The 23339-nt window shown below is 32.8% G+C and overlaps 2 protein-coding genes across 3 annotated transcripts; one reads left to right on the top strand and one right to left on the bottom strand.

Moving 5' to 3' along the window:
- The first annotated feature begins 1129 nt into the window (after positions 1–1129).
- LOC133693149 (protein WUSCHEL) lies at positions 1130–3027 on the top strand. Its single transcript, XM_062114296.1, has 3 exons — positions 1130–1771; positions 1892–1995; positions 2498–3027. The coding sequence occupies exons 1-3, from the start codon at positions 1393–1395 to the stop codon at positions 2807–2809; spliced, it is 795 nt and encodes a 264-aa protein (XP_061970280.1). The 5' UTR covers positions 1130–1392; the 3' UTR covers positions 2810–3027.
- Positions 3028–19112: 16085 nt separating this feature from the next.
- LOC133693565 (protein ANTHESIS POMOTING FACTOR 1) lies at positions 19113–23137 on the bottom strand. 2 transcript variants are annotated; one of them, XM_062114797.1, is made up of 11 exons: positions 22997–23137; positions 22805–22896; positions 22615–22715; positions 21834–21934; positions 21639–21705; positions 21438–21537; positions 21238–21351; positions 21011–21148; positions 20788–20872; positions 19825–19874; positions 19113–19735 (listed from the first exon to the last, which is right to left on the bottom strand). In XM_062114797.1, exons 1-11 carry the CDS (start codon positions 23001–23003, stop codon positions 19592–19594), a joined length of 999 nt encoding a protein of 332 aa, XP_061970781.1. In that variant the 5' UTR covers positions 23004–23137; the 3' UTR covers positions 19113–19591. The 2 variants fall into 2 exon arrangements, 1 of the variants encoding a protein (XP_061970781.1); XR_009842139.1 differs by having other exon boundaries at positions 19646–19735; positions 20788–20915.
- Between the last annotated feature and the right edge of the window lie 202 nt (positions 23138–23339).

Consider the following 23339-nt stretch of genomic DNA (forward strand, 5'->3'; position numbering starts at 1 on the left):
ATTCATCAGATCTTCCTTAATTCAGAGTCTGTGGTTTCTTTTACCATTTATATTATACGGCATGCTTGCTATTCATTAGAAAGGATTTTATAGCTTCGAGAATACTTCATCATCAAGGAGGGGGCTGAAGGAAAGATGCATGGAAGGACAGATTTTATGATGTTCCCCCAACTAAAAGAGATTCAAACAGACTGCTCATGGTTATGTTCCAACTATTGCCCTAGCTAGAACATCCTTTTCAGCATTGAGAAGTCTCTGAAGGTTTAGTATTTGCAATGGCCGCCCAAGCTGTTTCTTTGATTGCACATATATATATCTAGACATTGATCACTATCAAATGTTATTATGATCAGGTTGTACTAGCTAACTGAGAGTAATTGTTTTTACTTGAACATTAGTACGCAACTCAGGGCGGTCCCCTGGCTAGCTAGGCAGTCCGCAAGGCTATGGTAAGCCAGTTTAGATGCTTAAGTTCCTGGAATTCTTGCAGAGGATATGATCTTAAGATAAAGGTAATAAAAGCAAAGACATATAGAAGCACTAATGGAAAGATTGTGACATAAAGATAGATCCTAGTAGGCTAAGATATGAACACCTCTTTTTTCCTTGCATGTATGGCCATGCATTATTTCCCTTCGCTTGGCCCCATTGAACTTGAAGGGTTCAAAGACATTTACAATTTCGCCCATAACAGAACCCTTAAATACGAAGAATATTTATCTTGTGGCCTGGTAAAAGAGGAGGATCATATGTCATCATTAAAAGAATAACCTAACCTCCCCCATGCATGAGCTCAAAATCACATACACCACATCATTTTATGACTTTCATTCATTCATTCAGAAGCCTCACTCACTCCTTCCTTCCTTTCCAATATATCACTTCATGCCTCATTTTCTACATTTCATACACACTCTCCCTCTCCCTCCCTCTCTCTCTCTCTCTCCCTCCCTCCCTCTCTCCCTCTCTCTCTCTCTCTCAAGGAAGCTGGCTGGCTAGCTTTAATTATATCATACCTCGTCATGCCTTTTAATCCAAGTAATTCCACCGATACCCCCTCCCCCTTTTTTTTTCTTTTTTCTAAACTCTTATTTGTCCCTTCTCTTCATATGAACACTTCACTGTCAACTTCAGTCCTTCTCTATCAGATATTTCTCTGATATCCTCTCTTCCATCTCTTCATCCCCATGTGCATCTTAGCGCTCTCTTGGAAAGTCCCTTTTTATAGCCCACAAGGCCATATAATCCCCCACCCCAGCCTCTTAACTATTTCATGCACAACTCTCTCTCCCACACACGCCTACCCCACCTCTAATTATATCTCTTACTCTTTCTCTCTTCTAGCTTTTTTGTTCTCTTCCCCTTGTTTTTTTTCTGATTTCTCAATCCATCATGGAACCTCAACAACAACAACACCAAAACCAACAACAACCAAATGAGGATAATAATGGTGGTGCCAAAGGAAACTTTATTTGCAGGCAAACCAGTACAAGGTGGACTCCCACTACTGACCAGATAAGAATATTGAAGGAACTGTACTACATCAAAGGTGTTAGGTCCCCAAATGGAGCTGAGATTCAGCAGATCTCTGCTAGGCTTAGAAAGTACGGCAAGATTGAAGGCAAGAATGTCTTTTATTGGTTTCAGAACCATAAAGCTCGTGAGAGGCAGAAGAAAAGGTTCACCAATGATGTCCCCACGCAACAAAGAACTACCTTGAAACCTGAAGATTATTACTCTTACAAGTACTCCGGTAGCAATAATAATCCTGGTTGTTATTTCTCTCTCTAACTTGTATCTTTTTTCTTTTCGTTGCGGTGCTATTTTGGCTAGCTAGCTAGACTTGAGTTTTTGTTTATTTTATGCGTCTTGTGTTGACAATAATTTGCAGGGTTTTCTTCTGCTTCTTCATCTTCAAATACTGGTGCGGTTACTGTTGGGCAAGCAGATAACTATGGATATGGATCTGTAACCATGCAAGAGAAAAAAAATTGGGTAAGAAATGATGACCCAGAAAATGTTAGTGACTTTATGCCTCTGATAAGATCTTTCGATAATGCTGAAGTTGGTGTACTTGCATATGCTTTTGCTAGTAAGTATTAAAATGGCAAGAAATCAACATAAAAGTTACACCCATGTGGAATACTGTATGTTGTGTGAATTTTTAGGTACCTTTATACTAACATCCACTCAGATCTTGCCTTAATACTCCAATCACAAAGGCAGAGACGAAATAGAAAGATTTTTGCTTTAAAAAAGTTTCTTAATAACTTCTACAGAAAGGGCAGAAACTTTTCTGGCTTCCTTGCGAAATAATTGGAACAGCACAGTTCCTTTTTCTTTGAATTAAGCATGCCATTTTTCTCTCCAATAAACAGGACGTGGGACAAAAAACACAAGACTAGAGAAGGACCGCAAAAACACTCTCTTTTTCCCCCCTCTCAAATGGCTTTAATTTCTCCTATTTAATCCCTTTTTTTTTTATTTGCTTCATCAGGACTGTTCAGTACCAGCTGGTGGTGAATCCATGAACAACATTAACTATGGATCACGGGGTGGCATTAACCCTTACAGTTCTTCCTATACTGTATTTAATCAAGACCAGGAAGCCGCTGAAAAGATTGAGACTCTTCCTCTATTTCCCATGCATGGCGAGGACATCAGTACCTCTTTCAACATCAACAACATTAACCCAGACTTTTATTACAGTAGCTGGTATGGCTCTGATGATTATGGCAATGCCACCACTTCTCGTACTTCCTTGGAGCTTAGCCTCTACTCCTACAATGGCCAGCAACAAGATTATTAAAGTCTCTGAACATCATCCATCTTTAGTTTGCTGCCTCAAGTAATCCTAGTCTTCTTATGATATTCCACTTAGGTACCACCACTGATTAATTAGTACTATTTTACGTGCTTCCTACGGTGTCTTCTTGCTGGGCACTTGTTTATTGAAAGCTTTTAGTATTTGTGAACTTAACACTTGTCATGCAAAGTACTTAATTAGTAGGTGATTGTGTTGCTTTATTGATTTTTCCAATAATGTTTATGCTATGGTAATTTAGTACTACTAATACTATATAATAACGTCTAACCTTAGTTTAACATCACAATTGTCTCTCTTCAAGAAAACCCAAAAGTTTCAACTACCAGCAAAGAACAACAAGATCATGATTCATGATCATATGGTGGTGTTCTAGGCAATTGCAAGCAGAGAGTTTGGAATGTGATTTATGGACAGTGGGACCCTTGACTTGAAATGATTGGTTAAGCGAAGTTAGTGTTGGTGCACCCTACGCTACAGTAGTGCTTGAGCTAGGGTTTTTCTGGGTATCATATCATGTCGTGCTGTTGTACAGAAGGAAAAGATTTGGCAATGATATGATGTTGGTATAATGATTGAACTAATTAATAAGCGACAACGTAATCCATTTATATTAGTTTTAAAATATGGTAGGGTTTGTTTGAAAGTGCTCTATCAATATTGTTTTTTTATTATTATTTTTGGTTAAAAATATATTAAAAAAATATATTTATTTATTTTTTATAATTTATTTTTAACATTAACATATTTAAACTATTTAAAATTTTAAAAAAATTAATTTAAAATAAAAAAATCAAATTATTTTTTAAAAAATCAACTTTCAATTCCAAACATGTTAGCAATATTTAGCAGTTAGAGGGTTAATTGTATATCTCTCATCTATTCCTTCTTTATCTTCAGGCTTGATGTAATTAATGTTTTATTTTTTACCCTCCTCTGTGGCAAATCGGGGTATTTTTCAATAATTTACATGTATAATGTGAAATCGGGTGCGTTTATAGGCATAATCCTTTTTGTTATAATTTCAGTGTGTGTGTCTATATATATATATATATATATATATATATATATATAAGCCCCATTGAGCGGCTCACATCTAAATTTTCACAGAGGGGCAGGGACAAATCCACAAATTCGGGGTTCTATTCAAAATCTTGGAAACAATTTAATGGTAAAAAAAAGAATAAGTTCTCAAGATATGCTCAGTAACAAAAACAAAAAACTGTTTTTCCATTTATAGTTTTTTTTTTTCAGTTTTTCATTTCTAATAAAAAAATTTTAAAAAAGAAAACAAATTTTTCATTGAAAAAACGAGAGAGATACATCAAGATTATAACTATTTTTCACAAAAACATAATCTATAACAGTCATATTAATAATTTATATTCTTGATAATCTAACAATAGAATATTAATTTTATTTCATTTAAATTAAAAATTAGCTTGAAAAAACTACATTGTAAACTATTTTTTTATGTATTATACAATACAAGATTTCACAGTTTTACCGACGGCAAAATTCCGTCGGTGTGTGATTAGAAGTGCGTCGGTGATTTTTTTACCGACGTCATCACCGACGGAATACGTCCGTCGGCTTTACCTTCGTCGGTGATTCCTCATTCCGTCGGTATATCAGTCGGAAAAACAAAAAAATCATTTACCGACGGTTTTACAGACGGAACGTGCGCGCCAAAAAAAAAAGATTCCCGCTTGAAATATACCGACGGATTTTCATTCCGTCGGTGAAATTGAATTTACCGACGGACAATATCCGTCGGTACATCAGTCGGTGAATGTATGAAATACCGACGGCATATGTCCGTCTGTAAATTCGTCGGTACTGGTGGAAGCTACTGTTAAATGACGACGGATTATTTCCGTCGGTAAGTCTGTCGGTGAAAGTTTAAAATACCGACCGAATTCATCCGTCGATAAAATCCTTGGTAATAGCTTTTTTCTTAATTTGTTTTTAAAAAATTATTTAGGATATATAATATAAAACTATATAAATTAATTGTTATACAAACCAATTATGCAAATAAAATTTTTATTAAACATAAAAAAAACAAAGTTAAATAATATTCATTACAAACTGAATATGTTTCAAGAAAAATAATAAATGAAGTTTTAAAGGTAAATAATGTTGATTACAAATTAATATAAAGATGATGGAGCTTGAGGAGGAGGAGGAGATCCTGGCGGAGGCTGGTGGTTATACGGCCAAAAAGGATTAGGCGCACATGTTCCGCTATTTGACAATTTCATAATCATTTCGTAAAGCTGGTCATAAGCCGCTTTTTGCTTTTCCTGAGCCGCTTCATACTCCGCTTTTTGTTGTGCTTGAGACGCTTTGAATTGCTCAGACTCCGCTCTTTGTTGTGCATGAGACGCTTTGAGTTGTGCGTACTCCGCTTGTAGGTTGTCGTATTTCTCGTTGAGTTGCTGCAAAGCCACGAACTCCTTAGATTGGGAGCTCGCTATTGATTGGGAGCTCCCAACGGTTGAAACACTACGGGTCGACCGCAAGTTGTCGGCCGTAGTGTTGGAGAGCCCGTAAACCCGATTTTTATCTGGTCCACCAGACGAGCCAACCTCCATCCACAAATCCGGATCGAATTCTAGATGGGTCAAAGTATCGTCCCCGTATCTCTCCCTCAACCGATTATTATAGGTCTCCTGAAAATAAAAAATAAAAAATAAAAAGTAATCATCATATTCAATACAATAAACATAATAACTTACAAAATAAAATGGTTGAACAAACATACCACGAAATGCTGAGCACGGTTATCAACGAACTGTTGCGCCCCCTTCTGGCGGTCTTGACTCCACACGTGCGTCTCCACAAACAGCTCCATCGGGCTCGGCTCACGTCCAAGAGACGCAGCCTATAATGAAAAAAGATATATTAACAACAACTGAATATAACGATATATTTCATTTAAATTAATCTTACCATCCGTTTCGCATGTGCAGCAAACGGAACGGAGCCGCCAGTGTGAGTTGTCACCCCGCCATGAATTGGCCGATTCCGGTTGCCAGCACCGGACTGTGAGCGTCGTGTGAACCGCTCAGACGTTACATGCTCAAGATAGTGCAGCCATATATCTTCCGGGATGTATATCGGTTTGAAATCCCTCCAAACCGCAACATCGTTCCAGCCTTGGAAACCCCTATCCCTCGCGGTTTTTTTTGCCTTTTTCTGTGCTTCATACCAAAAATCACGCAACCTGCTTCACGCAACCAAAAATTACATTTCGAAACATAAATTTTTATCTAAAAAAAATCCTGTATTGTTTTCGATCTTACCTAGTTGCCGCGTGATTTTCCCACACCCTCCTCACAACAATGTTGTGCTCAATGTCCCAGCAGAATTTATGCTTTGTATAAATAAACAAGTTTAAATAAAAATAATAATTTATTTACAATTATATTAATAAGCTGAAAATTATAAATTAATACCAACCTCAAATCTGTTAAACCATGCATTGATTTGAGGCATCCATTCAGAATGCTTGGATATCTGACTCCATTGAAACAATGGAATCTCCATCGACGATTTAAACGCCGATGATATTACTCGGGCGGCTTCAATGTTTGTGAACCTGAAAATAAATGAAATACATTCAATAGTGATTACTTCATAAATTATGTTGTAATTTTTTTTAAAAAAAAACTAAAACCTTAACAAACTTACATTGAAAGGTCGTCCTTCCACTGTGCCTCGTACTTGCGGGTAAATTGATTCCGCTGCGAAGGCACGCTGCCTTTGCGCTGTGAAGTACCGCTGGAAGAGGCAGCATCGGTTGACGGCGCAGGTGGTGTAGGTGCCTTTTCTTGAGAGGCACCTAAGGAAATATCATCCTCACTGCTAGACGAACTAGCTGCGACCGCACCTGAGCGACCAGCTCTGGTTTTCGTTCTACGCATCTACACAATTTGATACAAATAATTATATAATTAAATTCAAATGTAAAAAAAAAATTCAACAGCACCTCCCCTATACCGGATACTACCCAAATCCACAAACCTGCACATATTAACAATAGCCACAACCAATTTACCCAATCTATACTAATTATTCCAACATATTCAATTACTAATTCTAAGGTAAATTCAACATTAAGAATTACAATTCAAGTAATTATTCAATAATTATGTCAATACAACAAAACAATAAATAAAAAAAAAAACTCTAGAATAACAATCAAAATAAATGAAAAAAATTAAACACAAAGCATGCAATAATAGAGTAAAACTAATAATTATTCCAACATATTCAATTACTAATTCTACGGTAAATTCAACATTAACAATTACATTTCAAGTAATTATTCAATAATTATGCCAATACAACAAAACAATAAATTAAAAAAAAAACTCTAGAATAACAATCAAAATAAATGGAACAAATTAAACACAAATCATGCAATAATAAAGTAAAATTAATAATTATTCCAACATATTCAATTACTAATTCTATGGTAAATTCAACATTAACAATAAAAATTCAACAAATTAACTAATAATAATTATGCCAATACAACAATAAAAAATATTCAAAAAATTCAAAAAAAAAACTATATACTTTAGCAATGAATTATGCAAAAAAAAACTATAGACTTTATCTACATTACAAAAAATACACCAAAACAAAAAAAATAACCAAAAAAATAGCAAAAAAAAACTATTAAAGTAAAATGAAATAGAGAAAACACTAACCTTTTAAACTGATGAAGATGATGAAGAAAACTTGCTAGAGATTGGAGGTGAAAGCTTTGAAGAATGGAGAGGAAAAAAATCAAAAGCTTAAAGTGAGAAACGAAGGAGAAGAAAAAATGAACTGAACGGACGGTCACTTGAACTTATATGGCAGTTTTACCGACGGCTTCACCGACGGATATAAAATTAATTATTATTTTAATTTATTCCGTTGGTGATGTGTTAAAAATCCGTCGGCAACTTTTGAATTTCGCACCAAAATTTTTAATGACCCTCCATATTTTTCGCGGTCCGTCGGTAATTCCGTCGGTAATGTTACGCGGTCAGAGGCGCATTTAATGCGCAACCCTTTGAAATTCGCGCAGTCCGTCGGTAATGTTGTCGGTAAAATTGATCCGCCGACAACTTACCGACGTATTTAAATTCGTCGGTGTATCCGTCGGGGATCTGATGGCATTTCAAGTAATTATTTTCGAACTCTCTGTGAAACACCGACGGACTAATTCCGTCGGTGTTGCCGTCTGTAATGGGGTGACATTTCAAGTAATTATTTTCGAACTCTCTGTGAAACACCGACGGAGTTAAGGTCGTCGGTGTGGCCGTCGATGATCTGATGGCATTTCAAGTAATTATTTTCGAACTCTCTGTGAAACACCGATGGAGTTAAGGCCGTCGGTGTGGCCGTCGGTGATCTGATGACATTTCAAGTAATTATTTTTGAACTCTCTGTGAAACACCGACGGACTAATTCCGTCGGTGTGGCCGTCGGTGATCTGATGGCATTTCAAGTAATTATTTTCGAACTCTCTGTGAAATGCCGACGGACTTAAGGCCGTCAGTGATCTGGTGGCATTTCAAGTAATTATTGCATGTCACAAAATATATCATCCATCATAATTGTGGCATTTCAACTAATTATTTCAAGTAATAAATATTTTGTGTTTCAAAATATATATATCATTCATAATCTAAATTACATGAAAAAAAGGATTTTACATAGGGCTTCATTTTGGTAGTTAGTCAGAAGTTCTCTTTCAGCCTGTTCCCTTCAGGTAAAATGCTTCTTGCCCATTCAATAATCTTGTCATACCCGGCCTCACTCAACCCGTGATCTGACTTGATGGTGAACACCTGTGCTACGGCCGATAATTTACTGTGGTTCGTGCAGACATCCCATAATGGTTCGTCAGAATCTTTCAACAAATCAAAAAACCTAGTTGCATCTACATTAGGTTCTTCTTCTACGATTGGACATTGACTGCCATTACCTTGATTCATTCTCATTGCATCCATAACCATATTTCTGTAAGGATTAGTGTTGTCATTTGCCGCTTCATGCACGTTCCTAGCACTAGAAGTAGACCCAACCACCGTTTCTTCCATTCTCCTCTCACTCTCGCTAACAAATACTTCTCCATGTGCATACCAACACTGGTAATTCTCCATAAACCCTTTGTGTAGAAGATGCATCATTACAACATCTGGATGCAGATACCTTTTATTTTCACACTTCCTGCATGGACACCTAATACCGCCTCCAGTAAAATTTCTGGGAATAGATTTTACGAAATTAATAAAACCCTGAACCCCATTACAATAATCCATCCTCCGCAATCCTTGGGGTAAATCTCGATACATTCATGAACGATCATCCATGACTTATATCGAACCTCTATAAAATTATGATGACTTCATGTATTAATTAACTAAGTTAGGTAAATAAACTTGTACAAATATTACTTTAACTCGAGATTATCCAACAAACCAATCACAACTTCTCATAAATATTAAATATTCATTATCATTTATCAACATCCATACGAATTAAAAAATATAAATTTACAGAAATTACCACTCCGCAATACCATTGATAAAACTTTAAACGGGCCCATTAAGCAAGCTATTAATTATTTCAAAATAGCACATTTAATTCGGTAATTCCATAAAGAAATAACAATTTACAAACAAATACAATCGTACAAAATCTAAAACAAACCATAACAGGTACAAAATTATACATTCATATACTACAAGTTTGTTTGAGAAATAACAATAAAACATGTACATCTACTAACAAAATACATATACTAAAAAAACAATAAAATTGACATTTAATTAAATGTTAAAATTTAAAAAGATATAATTACTTACAAAAATTGATAAAATCCATCGGTAAATCAGAACACGCGCGGATGCTGTGACCACAAAACTTCAAGAAATATAACTTGTTGTGCTGATATGAGGAAGATTTTTTTTTTTTGGGGAGGGGGGCTGGTTGTTTGCAGATGGGGAGAGTTGGGATGAGGAAGAAGAAGGAGAAATAGGGGATGAGAGGGTCGGCAGAGCTGTCATATATTAACTTTTTCCGACGGTTTTACCGACGGAAACTCCGTCGGTTATTACGCCGGTGATTCTGACGGAAACATAGACATGTCACCGTACGGATCTACCATTTCAAATCCCTCGGTGAGTCCGTCGGCAATTTAAACGGCGAACCGGTCACATCACTTTACGGGCACTGTACGGGCAGTCGTTTTTGAATCCGTCGGTGATTCCGTCGGAAAAAAAAACCGTCAAAACCTCCACGTCAGCGACCCGCTTTTTTTTAAATTCGGAAACTTTTCCGTCCGTAATTCAGTCGATAAATACCGACAGAAAATATTCCGTCGGTAAATCCGTTGGTATTTAGCGAATTTCTGGTAGTGATATTTATAATACTAAATTAATAAAACTAACTAAATATGAAAATATATATATAAAAAATTTTAATCAGGTATATTGCTAAAAGTGCTTGCATATAAAAGAAAAAAAATGTATTATTCATGTTTTTTCTTCAATTGGAAAACGATAGAAAACTTGTATTGGAAAATTGTGAAAAACCTCTTAAATGTGTTTTTCAAACTCGAAGCAAATTTGGGATGGAGAATATTGTATTTTAATAGAATTTTCCTTTCTTGACTTTAGTTTTTTTTAATAAAAAAATAAAGTATTACTCTATTTCTAAACAACTCTTATCACTACTAGAAAATTAAAAAACAATGACAGAAATGCCAACGGGAAATATTTCATCATTATTCATCGAAAATTTTGTTGGCTGAAGTGTAAATTTACTGATGGAAATTCCATTAGCAGTTTTAATATGATTTAAGACTTGATAGTTCCTCTAGCAGAAACAACCCTCCGCCCTCTAATTAAATCCAACAGCTAGCCGCCCTCACTCACATATCAACTCAAAGTTAGATAATTAAGTAATATCTACAATGAGTTACTGATTTTTAAAATTTTAAAACTAATTAATATATAAAATCAATTAAGAAATTTTTTTTGATAAGACAAGATCAGCGAGGCGCTTGTCAAGAGAATGTGAGAAAACCACAATGCAACTAGGTAAGTTTAAATCAACTAATGTTATATTATTGTAAACTTGAATTCTTTTATTTCTTTATCTTATGTTTGTTCAAATAAACTAATACTATATTATTGTAAACTCGTATTCTATTATAGGTTACATGATTTGTGTTACAATGCCAACAAATAAGTAATTTGAAAAGCCAAATTTGATGACCTTGAGAAGTGAAAAAGATCTAAACTGAGACATGTCATAAAAAGTAATCAGGCATTGTTTCAATAATTTATGAAATCATACAGTTTTAGAAGACATTCCCAATCTAGTATATAAAATACAAATAAAAAATCTCATAGTTTGAGCAAGCTCACTAGAGAAGCGATTCTGTTTGTCAATCATGCAAAGCACCTAGTAAGAGCTTGTTGTAATATTTTTTTTCTTGAAGTTGGATTTAAGTGTTTATATGTGAGACTTTTAATAAATTATTTAATCTGCAGGAAAAACAGCTTGTAAACTCGTATTAAAAGGGTAGGTATGGGTGAGACGTAATATTTTGTCGATATTTATTTTTTAATTTTCTGATTGTGTGTATATTTTCTCCTTATTATTGACTCTATCTTGTTCTTCTTACAATAAGAAATATATATTTAGTTATATTATTCATATAGAAATAAGAGTTTTTGTACTAGAGGATTTGAATATACAATCTTTAATTATGAAGTCTTGGTATTGAATCATCAACTACCATACCAATGTTTTTTTTATTTACAAAAATAAAGTATTTAATTGTCGATCCTTACAATTTGTCATATAGTCATACATGATTAGAGATTAACTATGTTAAATTAATCATATTTGTTTGATGAAAATCTATATATTTTTAAGAAAGAGACTACAAGAGACCATGCATGTCTTATTGCTTGGTTATATTTATGGTAGCAGTCTAATTGCATTAATTTCCCATCATGGTGCTGTCTCTAGCTAGCTAGAATACAATAAATATATAGATATATAATTAAGCTCCAAGAAAAGATCAGTTGGACTAATGGGCTTAAATGGAAGTCACATTCAACGCTAACGCTAGCTAGGACAAAGGTGCTAAAATTTGATATCGTAGAGTTACATTGTTCCTTCTTTATTGTCATTTTTGTTTCTATAGCTTTCATTAGACGTTGGTTTGGTCTAGAGAAAACTATTTTTTTTTATTATCAGTTTTATTTTTTCAAAGAAAAATTATAAAAAATATGTTTATTTTTTGAAAAGTAAACATTTTTTCAATAAAAAAATACATCAAGATTATAACTATTTTTCATAAAAAAAGTCATCTTAATATTTGTATTCATGGTAATCTAATTTTAAAATATTAATTGTGTTTCATTCAAATTAAAGACCATCATGAAAAAACTGTTTTGGTAAATAAAAAATATTATATTTATAATAAAAATAAAATTTATGACACTGTCTAGATATGAAAATATGAAAAAATTAATTTAAATTTTTACATTGCTAAAAAGTTCTTTTATATAAAAGAAAAAAAAATGTATTGGTTATATTATTATTATTATTATTATTATTTTGGAAACACTAGAAACCATGTATTGAAAAATTATGAAAAACCTTTAAAATGTATTTTTCAAACTCGGTACAAATTTTAAAAATTAAAACCTAGTTTTTTTAATTTTTTAGATGGAGAAATATTGTGTGTGTGTGTTCTTAATTGCCATCTTGCAAACTTTATATTATCAATAAATTATATGTGATCTCATTATAAAAAATACATAATACATAATCACACTTGGGCATCAAACATTAACAAAATTTGTTGAGTTTTTCATATATTATAAGTGGGGATTAGTTGAATGAGAATTGGGTGGTAAAAATTGCAAGAATTTGTAGTTTAGAGACCTGGTTCAATTCAATAATTGGTGGCCTGAATAAAAGTGCACGGTTTGCAAGTACTCCTCCTTATGGGACCCATCACCCTAGCATAATTAAATCCTATCCTAGCTCTACCTCTACACACATGCAAGCATAGAGACAAAGACTAATGAATACCGTACTGTGAGTTCTGTTCCAGAACGGCTATAGTGTACAAAAGCTATCTGCCATTCATACGTAGAGGAGCCATAGACCAAGCTGTAAGAAAAAAGAAAGGGAAATACCCCATTGAAGAAGAGCTATTTTGAGGACTAGCTAAGTCTCGGGTTGTTGTGTATCTGTGATATATAGAACTGTATTGTAAACTTGAGTGACAGGTTTCTGAGGTTTTAAGGTCACTGTTTGGACTACAGAAATCGAACAAAATAGGGCTTGCAGACTTCACCTAGAGCCCTCAATACTGCTAGCTAGCTAGTTCCATTACAAGCTTCGAGCGAATAGTGGATAACATATGCAGTCGTTGTAGAAGAGAGAATATATTTTGAAGTTTGAACCCACGTCGTAAATGCCACAACTTTATTTTGGGTTAAATTAGAGATTAAAGACGACCTGTTAATTATTTGCTATTGCTTTAAAATATACCCGACGCGCGCAGTTCTTAGCCAAGGAAACCTTCTCAACTATTCTTATTGTTAACTCCGAATAAATGGATATTGTAGGCGAAGTGTATCTTTACACAGATCTTAAAGGATCCTCTAATATCTGTGTTAGAGGTGGTGAAACTTAGATTACTGAAAAAAGTCTCCGTCGACAAGATTTTGGACGGATGCTTTCCTTTATTTGGTTTGACATATTTTTTACACTTTATGGCTTGGGATGACCCCTATGTCATTCAGGGCCTCCAACTTTTGAAAGATGAGGGGAACAGAAGTCTCAATGAGGAAACTATAGACAATGCTTCTATTCCTGGTGGATAGATATAAAAAGATTTAGTTGTAGATCCAAGATCTTTAGAGCTTTCTGAACCTTCTAATACGTAATGCCCCGAACCAGTAAGGTGAGGCATGGCATACATCACAACTTTCAGCCAATTTCATGATAAGTATACGTCCAAACGTTAGTTTCTAGTTGGTTTCCTTTCCTTTTTTAACACAAACTAGCTAGTAATTTGGTTCTAAGTTTTTCCACTGTACGTGCTCGCCATTCATGAATTGCCTTGCATATACGAGATCCATGAGTTGATGCTCTGCAACAGGAGCAATCATCTCACCTTTTCAACATGTTGCATATGTGTGAGACTTGGTTCTAAATCATGGGAGAGATGCAATGCGACTTTAGCAGATAAACATTAGTAGTATACCCACATCTCTTCATTTCAACTGACTGTTTAACAAAGCTAAGGCTACAGGTGAATTGGTGAGGTTTTGGGTTTATTTGTTTTAGAGATGAAAGCTTACAGGGTAATTAATTTCAGGTCTCAAAAAATTTATCCAAATATTCATAAGTTGATCCCAACATTCACAATTAAAAAAACAAAAAACTAACTGTTTAACAATAGTGAATTTCATAGGAGAGAGGTGTGATGATATTTGTTTCCTAATATCATCTCCTTTTTAATAATACTGAGACAGTAGTAAAAGACACCTAGTGTCGTAAGAGTTAGTATAGATCACTGACAAAAGCACTCTTTTCCCTTTCCATTTTCATATATTTGGAAGCTCTAATTTGCATTTCATCCCAACTTTTTGATCAGTCAACATGCATGCTGCTTACATTGGGGAAAAACAAAACTACTCAGCAAATTTGCCTGCTTGGTCCTTGTAAAACTGTGCCTCCATATGACATATGGCTGACAAGGTGAGCAATTGTTCCTATGGTAAAAAGCACTGCAGAAATCCTAGATAAGAGAGTGGAGATTCAAAGACGTCCAGGTTAATTTGTCCATGGTATCCCTTCTATGCTTTGTACCATTGCGATGAGTGGCAGCTGGCCACAGAGTTAGCGTACAACATAGATCTGTTTGGGAACGTGGATATGACGGCGTTCTTAAAAAATTTGAATATTTTATTTTATTTTTTTTATTAAAATTTAATATGGTTTGTATGTTTTGGATCGTTTTGATGTGCTGATATCAAAAATGATTTTTAAAAAATAAAAAAACATCGTTGACATACATTTTAGCATAAAAAGTTATTTGAAAAACACCCACAACCACACTATCAAACACGCTCGCCAATCTCGTGTGGCTAAACTCAAACCTTGTTGGGCCGACTTGTTTGGTGTATTTATAAAAGTACGAAGGGAAAACAAAAATTGGGTAAACCATTTCAAGCTTATTCATTTTAATATTATTTATATTAATAAAATAATATAAGAAAAAAATAATAAAAATTTGCATCCTGACAATAATTGTTTATGTCACGTCTCATGCACATGATAATAAGTAGACAGCCCATACACCCTTCGAGTGGCACATTTGGGGCTTTCCGCTATGGCATTTGAATCATCACAGTGTTCTGTCAGTTATATGATACAACACGTAAGTTAGATGCCCCTCTAGTTTTACGCTGGCGGTCAATTTTATTTTTTTTTAATCTTTTCTTCGATTCTCACATCAATTCCTTAAAAATTTCATTATGACCTTTTAATTTATTAATTTTGTATATTTAATTTTTATTCTTTTAATCATAATTTTTTTATTTTAAATGATTTATAAAATTAGATTTATTTTTCAATTTCGACATCCTTTAATTTTTTTATTTTTTAAATTTGGACACTATTATTTTGATTACTATTTATTTTGTTTGAGATTATTTTTAAATCGATTTTTTTTAATTTCATCCTTCTTCTTTTTTCCTATTGAATTTTATCCTCCTTCTTTTTATTGTTATTTTTTTTAATTTAGTTAAATTGATTTTTTTTTCTGATTTCATCTTTCAATATTAAATTAGTTAGAAATTAAGCTTTTTGGTTATGTCAAGGTCAAGGATTTCGCATGTTGTAGATTTTAGAGGTTAACCCAGATTTAGAAAGTTTATCCGGGTTTACTTGTTTTTTTTTTTTTTCAATTCGCATGTTTGAACTATCATTTATATGTCTAAATTATCAGATAAGTTAACTCAAAGACTTTTAGCATGTCTAAACTTTTAGCATGTTCAAACTATCAGATAAGTGAATTCAAAGACTTTTAGTATGTCTAAACTTTTAGCATGTTTGAACTATCATTTGTAAGGTATTATTGACAAAGGCATACTCTTCAAAATAAATGAGATAATATCATAGTATATGTTTCATACCACATGTGTGTACTATGACCAATAAGGGTAATAAAAACTAAGATCTTAATTTTATATTGTGTGAGACCTTAAAGATTATTAGTAATCGTTACATGCACCTTTATGACTCTCCTTTATTTTCCAAAACTTAGATATGATATTTGCTATCTTAGTATGTTGCCAAAGAACTATGAATGATATGATCTATATGGGCATTACTAAAAAAACAAGTCAAGTAGAAATTGAGGGATTTGAGAGAAAAAAAAAATCATATTAGTATTATTATATCAACTTGTAGTTATTGGCAGATCAATTATGTTTTTCTATATCACAAAATATAATTATGAATACATGAAGTATAATGAATGATATTATGAGAGATAAAAAGATGTGAGAAACGATTCAGGGTATTGTATATTACATCTACTAGATATCCTATTATTGGATAAATTATATATTCTTAACAAATGTATAACAATTAATATCTAGAAGCATGCCTAGTCACAAAACCTATTAGTTAAGTATGAATTTTATATAATTAATAAGAGAATTGATCCCATCATGTGTGAGTGGAAAATAAAGGGAAAAAATATATTCAGCTTAATTCATATTAATATTATTTATATTAATAAATTAATATAAAAGAAAAAGATGAAGAGTTATGTATTCTGACAATAATTATACTTGTCACCCTTATAATGTTTGCTAGCATTAACATACAAGTAAAGAAGAAAGAGAGAAGAATAAAAAAGAAAACAACATAGAAAAGATAAGAAGAAAAGGAACCCTCAAAAGAAAACTTTATCCTAATTCTCAGAATAATTGTTTCTCAAATAAGATACACTTAGACCATGAATAAAAAAAACATGATTTTTTATTATTTAATGTGATTATACTAGTGATATAAGTTTCATGTGACATGATAATATTGTTTTCTTCCTACTACTATTTTTTCTAACAAAGTCAAATGAACAATGACACATTAACATTAACATTAACATTGATTATTAAAATCAACAAAAAAAACAATTAACAATTATTATAAAGACTAAATATTTTATTTGTCCATCTTGTTCATCCTCTTAGAATTTTTTATTCATAAGTGACATACTTGTAGCTAATTTCCTTTTTAGTCTATCAAGTTTTTTTACATTTAAGTTGTAGATTCTAATTTAGTCCTTGAAAGTTCTTTTGTTTTTGTCCTAGATTTTTTCACTCTTTAGATTTCTTGTTTAATTACATCTGCTCAATGTGATGGAGATTATTTTGGGATTCAATGACATGACAATTTTGCATGGAAAAATTTTAAATTATTGTAAAAGATAAAATTAATTAAAACGAAATGAACTAAATTTGATATTGTTAAAAATTGACAATTTTTTTCTCGTGTTTATTGTTCAAAAGTCATGTAAATCTACATCTTAGTTCCTTAATTTTAACTTTAGTTTTAGTTTAGACCCTTCTATTTTTTATTTTTCTTTTCAATCTCAAACTTTATTTGTTTAATATTTTATTTCTCGGGTCACAAGAAAAAAGAGAGAAAGTTACTAAAAAAATTTTAGGAGAGAAGAAGCTTTTGAGCGGTCAGATTCTAATCACTAATAACTTTAATTTTGATGTTGATAGATTCATTTTCAAGAGAGAAACTTAATAAAGGCGGTTTTCACCTTCAATGATGTCGAGAAAAGTAAATCAGGGTCTATGGATTTATGTTATTTCATTTTGAGTTTTTAGATCGATTGAAATGTATTTTATTGTTAGAAATAGGTTATAAAGGTTTATGAGATTTGTTTTTCATTTTTAAGTAAAACAAAAAGGTTGAAATCTGAGTTTTTAAGGTTTAAAAACTTGAACCCTAATTTTTCAGCTACCAAAAACACCTTCAATGGACAAAAAAGATGACAAGTGGTAGACGTGTCATCTGCTCAAGTCGGCAACTCATCGTCTATCAAATTTTTTTAAAAAAAAGGGTCCAATGACATGTAATTTATCCCATTTAAAAATAAATAGAAACCGAGCAAGTTGACATGAGTTTCATTTAGGCCAGTCGTGCAAGTCCAAACAATGCAATTGTAGCTCTCTATATTTTTTCATTGTTTTTTTCTTTTTCGTATTTTTTATTGAATTATTTTAAAATAAATTTATTTAAATGATACTTAAAAAATTATCCAATTATGCCATTATTTTTAAATGATATTAATATTTTTTATAGTAATACTAAAAATTGTTTTCTAAATAGTTATATATGAACCTAATATGCATAATTCTTTAAATATGGATGAAATATTTATTTTTTTAAGTATTTATTGTAAATTTTTGTATAGTTCTTCTCAACAGTATTATTGTTATATTTTTAATACATTCATGTCAAAATTATCAATTCATTATTTTATGTTATTAAAAATTTATTTTAAAATTATGATAAGCTATTGTTTTAAAAAAGTTAATGATAAAAACTTATTTTGCCAAACAAAAGAAGAGAAGGAATGCATTAATAAGGGAAGAGGTTTTAATTAAAGAGATACTTTTTTTTTAGATGTTTTTCAAATTGTTAGAATTTTTTTTATCTTTATTTTTTTTTATTTAATTTATAGTTTCTATACCATAAACAACTAAAGAAAGATATACTTTTTGTTAAGAAAATTATATTAATAAAGAAGAAAATTTATACTAACAATTATATTTTTCTACAAATTTTAAATCATTATATTTATGATAAAAAACTATTTTTATTGTCATATAATTAAATAAATAAAAAACTTGATTGAACTTATTATATCACCAAATAGAATATCTTTATATTCATCTATCTTTAAGCTTTTTACTTTTGTTTTTTTTTAATTAAAGTAAACAACTTTTTTTTTCAATTATTAGTTCATATAATTTTGCTTTATTTCATTAAATGAACCCCTCAATTTTCTAATTCTCAATTTTCTCTTTCATTAAAAATAATTTGGCTAGTAAAACCCACAAGAAGGTAGTGTTTGAGACATATAGGGTGTGGTGTAGCTGCTATAAGATAACATGCAAATAAGCTACTGAGGAAATGAAGTTAAAGCACTGGTAGATTGTATACAGCATAAATTCACTTCTATTGACTAGTAAAAGAACTATGAAATTTAGTGCGTTCATTGGCCTAACTCATATCATGTAAAGTCTATACAATCAAAAGGTTACAAGGTATTGTAGAATGTTACATTTTGATACCTGAACTTCAATGTGCTTTCTATGGAACACTTCGATTATACGAGGTTGATACTGTAACAGCCCCCAAGCAACTTCTCATCTACAACCGCAAAAAAAGCTCGAAAGTTGAGCGATGATTTATACAGTGCATAGTTGATTGCCACTGCCCTAAACCAAAAAACAATCCCTACAATAACTGAAACCCCAGAGGCAAGGAGAGGAACTATATTTTCTGAAAAAAGATACGAGGAGAATCCAGCACTAGATTCAAGTTTTGCTGGTAATTTTATCCAAAAAGATGAAGCAATAAACCTCATGGCTGCATAAAGGTTGAAATTGTAAGGGCAGTACTGAAGAAATTCTACTTCCTTCCAACATAAGCTGCTAATTTAGACAAGTCCGGAATCCAAAATGATAGCTCAGAAGACCCAGTAGCAAACATAAGACTTCCAGGTGCCCATTTTATGACATGAGGCTCAGTTTCATATGTCACCCAACTCGCAACCTACACAGACAAAGAAAAGAGATCACTATGTCTGATGTAAATCAAGGAACAAATTGAAAATATGTAAGAGAATAATGGTTATGTTGTACTTCTTTCCCACTCCTTACACTCCAAGCATGCACTCGGCCATCACCTGAACCTGTCAAAATATCAGAACCATAAAAGTAAAGTTAGCAAGGAGTCACAACAGGGAAGACTTGCCTATTAAAACAGGTGAATTCTAGGTTTGATGTCAGATAATTTTCTAGCAAATCTTCTGGCGGTGTTTAAAACAACCAGCTCATTTATAATATTTACATTATTTAACCCAACCCAACCCAACTCATTAAAATCAGATAATATAAATATTACAGATGATAATAGATCAAAAAACCTAAGAAATAAATATCACTGGTCAGGAGGCGGATTAGGATTTTTAGAACCAAATCAACCTGACCCAACCCGGATGTCGTATATAGCTCACTGACAGTGTAACACTATATTCTAGAAAGTCTTTGGTATAAATATTTTTTCTCTCATTTTTTTTTTTTTTGGTTGTTCATAACTTAATTTGTTGTTATATGTTCTGTACCTTTTTTTTCAATTGATTCTTCCATTTTAGTCAATTGATTAGTAAGCCTAAATTATTTGTTACAGTTTATAACATGTTTTGAGCAAATTTATTCAGCCCAAATCTTAGTTCTAATTAAGCCCAACCCTTATATATTTATAGTATCCATAAAAAATTTAGCCCAATCAGATATATCCAACACGCTCGGGTCCAAAAAAAATTGAATGGAACGGGTTTACAACTTATAAAATATCAAAAGTTAGGTTCGATAAAATTATGAGCTCAAACCCAACCCAACTACATCCATGAATACTTCTAAAATTCTCTTTTTCTGATGGTTCAGCCCATGTGCAGGATTGATCCCATTGAATAATAATTTTACACACAGAACCACTGTGAAGCTCTTCATTCCAAGCATGTAAATCTGAGGTGCCAACTAACTGAAAAAAGATTTAAATTAGTGTCACTTCAACTCCAAAAGAACTGGTGGCAGATGCAATACCTGATACAACGAACTTTCCTTCAGGACTGAAAGATGCCTCTAATGTGGAATTGATTGAAACTGGTTTCACATTGTATGTAGATAACTAATACAACAGCGAATATGGAGGTCAGCAAATATGTAGATAACTGATTCATTGAACTGTTCATGAATCATCATCCAAAATCTTCATCATTTAATAAGAAAAGGAAAATGTATTAAAAAAACTCAAATTCAGACTCACAAGTGTTCCACGGAATGAATCAAGTACATGAATATGCCCATCCATGGTAGTCAAGAGCATTAGTCTTCCATCATTGCTGAACTTTACCGCATTTGCATCAGATACATCTCCTCCAACAGAAAAGATGTCAAAAGGACCCTGAAACAAATAAATCCTTGCTAAATTGTTGTGAAGTTACTTATGCAACAGCTAATCCTCTTTACACGTTTTCATGCATAAACACTAACCTTTTCATACTTGCGAGAATCAAACATTCTAATGTATCCTCCAAATGCAATTGCAAAGACTATCCCTTGATCATCATATGCTGCAGCAGGCCTTCCTTGTACACGTAAAAGACCCTACAGCATAGACAAGGAATCAGAATACAAGATGAATAGAGAGAGCACCTTTCTCTAAGCAAGCATCTATATTCCAACTTGTCAACCTGGCACTTTTCAGCTCGTTGATCCCAAAGCAAAACAGTTCGATCAAGAGAACCGGAGATAAAGCATTCTTTGCGAGAGCACAAACTTAGCGAGACAACCCTTAGAAAAACAACATGAAATGTGACTTCATGATACAGATATGTCCAGTAGAAGCAATCACTAGGGAGTGAAGTAAATTCCATCGATATTGGAAACCTTACCTGTCATGGTGACCTTTAAAATACCGCAAATACTTGTTATCGTTCAACGAGAGAAGTCGCAGAGATTCTGCGTCCATAATATATGCATGGTATTAAATACAGCATGATAAAGCAAGCATAAATCCATGATCTAGCCTTGAAAAATAAATAAATGATCAAAAAGATATTATAAAAATGCAGTTGTGGCTAACGTACCATCCCATCCATTTTTTGAGGAGTATAAAACAGTTGTAGGATCAGATGTGAAGCAAACCAGATCAACCCCATACTTTTTGCTATTAATTGCCTTCAAGCATCTGAAGTTAAACATGTTGTCTCCATAATTCATGCCAATAAGAAAACATGGTCCAACAACCACCATAAAATAAGAACAAGAAAATATCAATCTGTTATGAACAAGATATGCCGCTTCCCTTAAATAATTACATCCATACTTCTATGATGACATAAAAATTCAACAAATCTATTGCTCAAGTAGCTCCAATAACGTAAAAGAGTTGCAAAACTGCCATCTATAGCATTAAAACCAAGCAACTAGTAAAAAATCCCCTTTAAATTCTTATCAACTTTCTTCTTGAATCTCTCATTCACAAGGAGTCAAACAGACAGAAGATTAGCATTTTCAACCCCGTTTTGCAATCATTATAATTCCCAGCAACCAAAATGATTTACTAAATAAAAATGACATACAGTAACTCAACCTGAAAACATAACAAAAAAAACAAATCCGAGCAAATGCTTTTGCTTACCGAAGTTAAATCACACACTTCGCTAACACAACTACCTACAGCATAGAATTTCCGAATTATAACAATAATTTCTTCAAATACGTAAAATTTTCAAAAACATCCCCCTTTGCCCACCATCTGCTCTGAAGACAGGCATAACAAAATCACTCTAACATGACTAATATCCACCAAGATGTTATCAAATATTAAAAGCTTAAGCTATAAGCTTGCAGGAAAAGCAAGCTTACGCGGCGCCGGCAACATCGTAAAGTCGAATAGATTCATCGTCACTAGCAGTTACTAGATAACTTGATGTCTTATGAAAATCCATGGAACTAATTCTTCCGTTCTGTGACCAATAATGAAGCAAAAAGTGAGTAATACTGAAAAACTGAAAGAATTTTCAAATGGGGTGTTTTAAAAATGAAAGAAACATACATAATCTCTAAAAACCATGCCAGTTTCCATGCTTTGAAGAATTTCTTCTGTTAGTTCTAACGATACTTTCTCTTCTCTCTCTTGTTGCGTCCCTAAGTTTTTTTAACAAAAACAAAATCAGTGATTTAAGAAAATAAGCATAAAGAAACGAGTGACGATGAGATTAGGAAGAAGATAAAATTGAATACGTACCAACCATTGTTAATGAATTTTAACTGGTAAATTTGAGGTTTTGAAGAAGAAAATGTGTAAAGCTTCGATGAACAGGCAGAGCTTCTGAATTCTGACCTGCCGGGTTTTAATTTTGGCGTTTTGTAGGTACTCTTTATGGGGAAGTATGGGGCCCGGACTTGTATTGCCCGGACCGGCCCAACTTGTTCGATTGAAAATATGGCGTCCCGATTAGCAATCGAGGACTTTGTTTTTGTGAAAAATACTGTGACTAAGCATAAGAAATGATGAGTTTCTTTTCCAGTTTTTTCCTTTCCTACTCTCTTCTCTTCTCTTGGTAGTGTAAATGGTTTGCATTTGGGCT

Source organism: Populus nigra, chromosome 5 (genome assembly GCF_951802175.1).
Source record: "Populus nigra chromosome 5, ddPopNigr1.1, whole genome shotgun sequence".
Lineage (NCBI taxonomy): Eukaryota > Viridiplantae > Streptophyta > Magnoliopsida > Malpighiales > Salicaceae > Populus > Populus nigra.

What these genes read in the sequence shown, in the direction of transcription:
- LOC133693565 (XM_062114797.1), bottom strand. An exon ending in GCATGGTTTTTAGAGATTAT is followed by an intron (nt 22,716 to 22,804) that starts GTATGTTTCTTT and finishes TATTGGTCACAG; the next exon opens with AACGGAAGAATTAGTTCCAT. An exon ending in AGGAAAGTTCGTTGTATCAG is followed by an intron (nt 19,875 to 20,787) that starts GTATTGCATCTG and finishes ATATTTTGACAG; the next exon opens with GTTCAGGTGATGGCCGAGTG.
- LOC133693149 (XM_062114296.1), top strand. Translation starts at nt 1,393, where the DNA reads ATGGAACCTCAACAACAACAACACCAAAACCAACAACAACCAAATGAG. An exon ending in CGGTAGCAATAATAATCCTG is followed by an intron (nt 1,772 to 1,891) that starts GTTGTTATTTCT and finishes AATAATTTGCAG; the next exon opens with GGTTTTCTTCTGCTTCTTCA. An exon ending in TGCAAGAGAAAAAAAATTGG is followed by an intron (nt 1,996 to 2,497) that starts GTAAGAAATGAT and finishes TTGCTTCATCAG; the next exon opens with GACTGTTCAGTACCAGCTGG.